Source organism: Fukomys damarensis, unplaced genomic scaffold, assembly GCF_012274545.1.
Source record: "Fukomys damarensis isolate Sample0158 unplaced genomic scaffold, DMR_v1.0_HiC HiC_scaffold_33, whole genome shotgun sequence".
Classification (NCBI taxonomy): domain Eukaryota; kingdom Metazoa; phylum Chordata; class Mammalia; order Rodentia; family Bathyergidae; genus Fukomys; species Fukomys damarensis.
In genome coordinates, this window is record NW_022900945.1 from 52,809,961 (window position 1) to 52,817,639 (window position 7,679).

The following is a 7,679-nucleotide window of genomic DNA, read 5'->3' on the forward strand; positions in this document are numbered from 1 at the left end:
TGCCGCCCCCTCCCCCGCCCCGGCGTTGGTGTCGCTTCCTCCCGGCCCTTGGGCCCTCCGCCCTGGCCAAGCCCTCCCTCCCTAAATACCACCGGGTTTTCTCTTGGGAGCTGTGTGCTTCCAGTTCGCCTTCCCAGGTCCTCCGTTGACCTTGCTTTTATCCCCGGGGGTGTAATCTGGTGTGAATGTTTCAGACTTCCGCCCTGGTGTTTTTGTCTCCTCTCTCCCTCTTCTTGCACTGTGTCTCGATCTCCTTGGGGCTTCCTCTCGAGCCTGTTTCCACTGTACATTTTTTTCCATAAATACCTGCTTTTCCTCCGCCGCCTACCCACCTTCCTTGAAGGGAGCCCAAGCCGTGGCTCTTGCCAGACCAACACCACCATCTCTCCCCGCTCCCAGGCAGAGAAACAGCGGCTCCAGGAGGCGCTGAATGAAGCACAGGAGGAGGAGGGGAGCCTGGCAGCCACCAAACGGGCCCTGGAGGTTCGTCTCGAGGAGGCCCAGCGGGGGCTGGCGCGCCTGGGCCAGGAGCAGCAGGCCCTGAACCGGGCGCTGCAGGAGGAGGGCAAGCAGCGGGAGGCGCTGCGGCGGAGCAAGGCGGAGCTGGAGGAGCAGAAGCGCTTGCTGGACAGGACCGTGGAGCGACTGAACCAGGAGGTGGGTACGGTGGTCCCGGGCCAGAGCTCACTTCCTCCTCAGTACAGCTTTAAGCTGGGAGGAGGGGAAAGAAAAAGGGAGACGAGGAAATAGCTTTTTCGCTGGTAAGGTTCTCTCCCGATATCTTACTCTGCAAAACAAACTAAACACGTAATGTATGACATCAATTCTAACGTGTACATTCTGTCATTTGTCACTTTTAAAAAATTGCACGATATCATTTCTGAAATGGGGTTGTGTTTATTGTTCATAGCATCTCGTAGTTCAGTCAGCAGAGCCTTCTTTCTTGTAGTACGTCTTAGAGTCATTGGCACCTTGTCTCTGCTGAAATGTGGTTGTTGGAGGTTTGCTTTGTGGCAGGCACTGTTCCACTTTATATACCTAACTAAGTTCTCCAAACAACTTGCAGTGGTGGTACTGTTACCTCCCCGTGTCAAAGATGGGGAACTGAGACCACAGAGGATAAGTAACTTGCCTTCGATCACTAGTACTAAGGGGTAGAGCTGGGATTTGAACCCAGGTATCTGCATATAACCACTGGCCATAAACTAGTGCTCGGGCCCAGGCAAGAGCAAGATCAAGTTGCCTCGGCTGGAAGAGGGCCCTTGGGAGAGGCTTGGGAGCTGGACCTGGAGGAGGCACAGCCCAGCAGCTGAACCGGTGCAGTACTGAAAACTCTGCGGTCTGTGCTGCAGCTGGAGCAGATTGGGGACGACTCAAAGCAAGCCCTGCAGCAGCTCCAGACCCAGCTGGAAGATTATAAGGAGAAGGCCCGGCGGGAGGTGGCAGATGCTCAGCGCCAGGCTAAGGATTGGGCCAATGAGGCAGAGAAGACCTCAGGGGGGCTGAGCCGCCTTCAGGATGAGGTAGGAGCCAGCCCCTGTCTTTGGGCTTGCAGATGCTTCCTCCTAAGTGAACCTGGGGCTCAGGTCTAGTTGCAGCCACTTGCAGTGACACAGGGAGGTGGGAGAGAGCGGGGGAGCTGTCCACAGGTGCAGACAGAGGGTGCCCTGTCTGTAGGGCAGTGGCTTTGCAACTCTGTTGCATATTAGAAGCACCTGGGGAGATGACTTTTTAAATCCCAAAGGCTAAACTGTATCAAATACTACTTAAATCATACTTTCTAGGGGTGGGGGAACACAGGATCAGTATTTTTAAAAAATCCTCAAATGGGCAAAGTGACATGTGCTTGTGTCTCAGCTGCTAAGGAAGCTGAAGCAGGAGGATTCCTTGAACCTAAGAGTTCAAGACCAGCCCGGACAACCCAGCAAGACTTCATCTCAAAAACAAAAAACAAAGGAAAACACGCATACAAACACACACAAAAACAAAAACCACAAGTTATTAAAATTCATGTAAAGAATTTTAAAATAATTAAAAAAAAAAAAGACTAAAAGTCTGTTTTTATCTTATCACTCTGTACTGGCATGTCTTTTGCCATCAGCCTCTTGCTATGTAGTTCAGGCTGGCCTTGAACTCACTGTGTAGCCCGGGCTGCCTCATACTCGAGGTGATCCTCCTGCCTCAGCCTCCCAAGGCCAAGAGTGCAGGCATGTGCCAACACGCCCGCTCTGTGCTGCATTTCTAAAGGACGTGAGTGATGAAATATTTCTCCGCTCAAGCCCCCTCCTGCTGCTGCACTGAGCTCGTCCTTTTCCCTCCGGCAGACCCAGAGGCTGCGGCAGGCCTTGCAGGCCTCCCAGGCGGAGCGGGACACTGCCCGGCTGGACAAAGAGCTGCTGGCCCAGCGACTGCAGGGTCTGGAGCAGGAGGCGGAGAACAAGAAACGCTCCCAGGACGACAGGACCAGGCAGCTGAAGAGCCTGGAGGTCAGGATGCCATGGGGTGTCATGGGGAGGAGGCCAGAGCAGGATTCCGGGTCCTGTCTCACGCAGGCCTCTGGGGGAGGGCGGCAGGGGTTCTTCCTTCTCTCAGGATCGAATGCAGGGACTTCACATTGAGCTACATCCCCAGCCCTTTTATTTTTTGAGACAGGTTCTTGCTAAATTACTAAGTTGCCCAGGCTGGACTTGAACTTGTATTCCTCCTGCCTCAGCCTCCTAAAGTGCTGGTGTTGCAGCTGTGTACCACCATGCCCAGCCCCCCTTTCTGTGCTACAGGTTGAAACTGGTACCCTACCGCTAATGCGTTTTGTTGGGCTTTGTTGTTTTAAACAACTTTGAATGAAATGCCAACGTTTAGAAGCATAGCGATGTCACGTAAAAATTTGCATTTCTAGCTTCTTTTATGCGATAAGTCCCTGACTTACAAAAGAGTTCCATCCTAGGAGAATTGTTCATAAGTCGGATTCGTTCGTGAGTCTTATCTAGTACACTTGTGATAGTTTGCAGCTGGAATGTTCGTAAGTGGAGGACTTACTGTGTTTGGAAAATGTCACACTGGTCTTCTACACCTGAGTTGTGCATGACAGCAGTGGGCTGGAGCCGCGCTCTGCCATCTCCCTTTCAGAGTAGTCTTCAATTTGCTACCTCTGTGAATAATAATAACAACAGTACAGCAAACATATTGTGCTGTGTGCTGGGTACTTAAGCTTTATTTCACTCTCAGAATAACCCTGTGAGGTAGACTGCCTTATTTTCTTATTTCTATTTTTTTGTGTTTTGAGACAGGCTCTCACTGCATAGTTAAGGTTGGTCTTGAACTCACTATGTAGCCCGGGCTGGTCTCCTAGCTCCTAGTGATCCTCCTGCCTCAGCCTCCTGAGTGCTGGGATTACAGGTGTGCGCGCAAAGCCTGGCCATCTCCATTTTTCACATGTGCCTCAGAGGAAAACAGAGGCGTGGAGAGATTAAGTAATTTGCCCATGAGTCTTGCTAGGGAGTAGTAGACCTGATTTTCAGACCCAGGCAGTCTGTTTTGTGTTAGTGTCTTTTCTCATTGCTCAGACACCGTACCTGGAACCCATAAATTAAAGGAGGAGAGGTTTACTGGGGCTCACGGTTGTAGAGGTTTAGTCCCTAGTTGGGTCCCCCCAAGGCAGGGCAGCATGGCTGAGGGGCATGGAGAGGGGAAAAAGCCTTTGGCATGACAACAGGAAATAGACTCAAGGGAGGAGAGGGGGGATAGGTTTCTAGCTGGGCACCCTCTGTGACCCACCTCCCAGCATCCCACATCACCACCGCAGTTAAACTCAGCCGATGGTGGGTACCACATGCCCATGATCCAGTTACTCCATAAGCTGCTCCTGCGAGCATATGAGGCTTTGGGGGACACCTAGATTGAAACTGTACAGGTCCCCGAGTCTGTCCTTGTCACCTCTAGCTGGTCCTGTCAGTTTGAATTCAACCCCCACCCCCCATCTGTACTCTGGAGTTTCAGTTTCAAAGTCTCCTCTGCCTTGGTCCAGAACTTGAATTTTCCTATCAGGAAAATTGCCTTCTGTAATTAGAAATGGCTTCTGGGCTTTGCTTTGTGGTGCTGACCCGAGCACACGCCCACCTTGTCCCAATGCCATACCTGATCAGCAGAGGGCGCTAGCTCCTTGGTGGCTCCGGGCCCGGGCAAGGGCGAAAAGAATCCTGGAGGTACAAGAGAGGAAAGTGATGGCTGGAGTTTGAGAGAGTCCTGGTCCGAGTTTGGCCTTCCAGTGTCCAGCATTTGAGCAGCATCGGCCACTTGTCCTTCCGCTGCAGGAAAAGGTGTCGAGGCTCGAAGCTGAGTTAGACGAAGAGAAGAGCACCGTGGAGCTGCTGACGGAGCGGGTGAGCCGCAGCCGGGACCAGGTAACTCCATCTCCAACCCTCACTGTGTCTGTCCTGACTGCGCCCCCTCTGCCTGCCCTTCTCCGCTAATCTGGAGAGTTCTGGCTGCAGGATTTGTCTGCTTTGGGGAGGATCGGCAGGTTTCCTCAGATGGAAAGGAGCCAAGAATCAGAATGGAGGAAGGATTCGTAGCCTGGGCTGCTTAGCCCTGGGTGGGACCGCTTTGGCTTAGGAGGGTTGCTGGTTCCCGGTGGGTAGAAGAAGCCCTGTGTCCATCCTGTGGCTCCTTCCTTCTGAACGGCCTGGGATTTCTTCCCTGCCTGGGAGCCTGGGGTTTGGGGTCGGAGACCGCCCTCCAGGGCTCTGCCCATGTGGGTCACCTGTGGGCCACCTTGTCCTCCCCACGGCTAGTGCCTCTTTGTACCCCGCTAGGTGGACCAGCTGAGGGCCGAGCTCATGCAGGAGAGATCTGCTCGGCAGGACCTGGAGTGCGACAAAATCTCCTTGGAGAGACAGGTGCAGGACGGGAGCTCAGGGAGGACCTCGGGGTGGCAGGGTGGCAAGTGGAGTGCTGACTGTGGAGCTGCCTGTCCCTCTCAGAACAAGGACCTGAAGACCCGGCTGGCCAGCTCAGAAGGCTTCCAGAAGCCCAGTGCCAGCCTGTCTCAGCTCGAGTCCCAGAATCAGTTGTTGCAGGAGCGCCTGCAAGCTGAAGAGAGGTGACACGAGCCTGTCCTCCTGCCCTCCCTCACTCATTGGGGTTTTTGTCCTCTGGGGCTCCCTCCATTTTCCACCTTAGATCTAACCAACTTGCTCCGATCTTCAGGGAGACCCTTTGCTTCCTTTTGTTTTTGTTCTGGTGTTTTTGAGACAGTGTCTCATTGGGTAGTTCAGTGTGGCCTTGAACTCACTAGGTAGCCCAGGCTGGCCTCAAACTTGGAGCGATCTTCCTGCCTCAGCCTCTCAAGTGCTGGGACTATAGATGTGCACCACCATGCCCAGCCCTCTGTGCCTGACACAGAGCGGAGAGAGCTGCAGAAACCCCGAGATGTGAATGATCTGTCTCCTTCCTCTTTGACTCTTCCTTGATCCTGCCCAGGATATTAATGGGGCTTATGACAGAGAGAAGTCCTTGGGAGTAGTAAGGGGCCAAGTACAGGTTTCCTGAGAGATAGAAACAGCCAGAAACGTCTCCCTACTTCTCGCCCCCAGGGAGAAGACAGTCCTGCAGTCCACCAACCGAAAACTGGAGCGCAAAGTTAAAGAACTGTCCATCCAGATAGATGATGAGCGACAGCACGTCAATGACCAGAAAGACCAGGTGAGGACAGGGGCTGCGGGGGCTGCGTGGCCTTGGGGCGCATGTGCATTGAGTCGGCCGGATGGCCCAGGCAGGTCTCCGTCAACAGAAGTCCTTCAAACAGACTCTGCTGGGCTGGGAAGCCGGGGATTTAGCTCAGTGGTTCTGCCGCCGGTTCTGCTGCCTGCCTCGCGAGTGCAAGGTCCCAGGTCCCAAGTTTGATCCCCGCGATAAAAAACAACAACAACAACAACAACAACAACAACAACAAAAAACAGACTCTGCTTTTGTAAGGCCAGGGATATGAGACGCCTGGAGCAGTCACAGCTAGTGAATGTGTGGAGTGCTAGGTTCTTTTACTTCTTCTCGATGTTTTGGGGCAGGATCTCCCTCCATGTGTAGCCTGGGCTGGCTTTGAACTCAGTCTTCCTGCCACAGCCTTCTGTGTGCTGGGATTACAGGCGGCACGTGTCACTGTGCCCAGCTTCATTTCTTTCTGGTTAATCCATGTTTTAGTTCGTTTAATCCCCAAGACAGCCTTGTGAGGCTAGGCCCGTAGTCCCAACGCTTTTCCCCGGGCAGTTGTCCCTGGCAGAATCAGTACGGGCGGTCCCGGTCTGGCAGCAGACGCTTTTCTCACGAGCACGGGGACTTGGTTTTCCGTCCAGCTGAGCCTGAGGGTGAAGGCTTTGAAGCGGCAGGTCGATGAGGCGGAAGAGGAAATAGAGCGTTTGGACAGCCTGCGGAAGAAGGCGCAGCGGGAGCTGGAGGAGCAGCATGAGGTCAACGAACAGCTGCAGGCCCGGATCCAATCCCTGGAGAAGGACGCCTGGTACGGGCTGCTCCCGGCCCTTCCTCCTGGGAGGCGGTGGAGCCTAGAGGAAGCGGGCCTGCTGGATGAGGGAGAGGGTCTCTAGGACAGGGCCCTGAGGTCCCTTGTCCTGCTGGACTTCGTGCTTTTCTGTGTCAGACCCAGGCCGTGCGCCATCCGCGAGATCGATCGCTGCCGCATGGGGATCTGCTGGCGGGGCTGGACCCTGGCGTTGGCTTCCTCCGTGTGAAGTGTGGCTGTCCCCATCTTCTCCCTGCCCTCACTGCATTCTCTCTTTGGCTCAGGCGCAAAGCCTCCCGCTCGGCCGCCTCCGCCTCAGTCCTCAAGCACGAGGGGCTGAGCTCCGACGACGACGAAGAGTTTGACGGCGTCTACGACCCCTCATCCATCGCCTCGCTGCTCACCGAGAGCAACCTGCAGACCAGCTCCTGTTAGCTCGAGGCCCTGAACGTCCGGTATCCCAGCCCGCCCTGCTCGCCTTGCCTGCCCTGTCCGCCTCGGGCTCCTCTTCCCGTGGCCGGTCCAGTTTCCCGGATCTGAGACGGGCAGGGGGCTGTGTCACATGGCGAAGGAGACGGGAGGAAGCGGAGGAGGACGTTGGACCCTCCACTGCAGGAATGGGCGTTCTAGGCTCCCTGAGTCCTCTTCGGTGCCGACCCCTCTTCCTGCTGCCTGAGATGGACGAGCGGAAGGATGGTCAGCTACAGGCTGAGGGGGCTGAAAAGGGTCAGGAAGAACAGAAATCGCCACGTGCATACAGCTTTATTATTTCTTTAGCCCCTAACCTTATGGCTCAGGGAAATACCCGATGCCCTTCTGCTCCTGGATTCCTGCAACCTATTTTTCTCCCACTCTGAAGCAGGGTGCGGAAGCATAATGGGGACCAGACACGCAGGCGTGGCTGTACCCATTTCTCAGATGCTTCTCTGCACAGTCACGGGGCTTATGTGACAGTCCCCATTCCCCTCCAGCTCCTACATTTTTGTCTTCTCCAAGCTAGTGGGTCCAGGGGACCCTTCATCCCTTCCTCTTCCTTCTTTACCATCCCTACCTTGCCTCTGTTTCTCTCAGTGCCTTAGCCAGGGTGAGGAGATAAGAATGCTCTTCTTGCCTTTTATACCTGCCATTAATACCTCTCCAGAATCCAGCCTTTCCCTGTGGGGCCCTC

At 54.6% G+C, this 7,679-nt stretch overlaps 1 protein-coding gene across 1 annotated transcript in view; it reads left to right on the top strand.

Moving 5' to 3' along the window:
• Window positions 1-7,385, top strand: part of Cgn (cingulin) — a gene marked incomplete at its 5' end in the record, with an annotated part of 20,202 nt that extends 12,817 nt beyond the window's left edge. The window contains 9 exons of the mRNA XM_019206372.1: window positions 19-657; window positions 1,353-1,523; window positions 2,325-2,486; window positions 4,311-4,400; window positions 4,812-4,895; window positions 4,980-5,098; window positions 5,592-5,700; window positions 6,348-6,511; window positions 6,796-7,385. Of these exons, the coding sequence (XP_019061917.1) occupies window positions 19-657; window positions 1,353-1,523; window positions 2,325-2,486; window positions 4,311-4,400; window positions 4,812-4,895; window positions 4,980-5,098; window positions 5,592-5,700; window positions 6,348-6,511; window positions 6,796-6,946 (1,689 nt within the window). The remainder of the gene's footprint in view (window positions 1-18; window positions 658-1,352; window positions 1,524-2,324; window positions 2,487-4,310; window positions 4,401-4,811; window positions 4,896-4,979; window positions 5,099-5,591; window positions 5,701-6,347; window positions 6,512-6,795) is intronic.
• Between the last annotated feature and the right edge of the window lie 294 nt (window positions 7,386-7,679).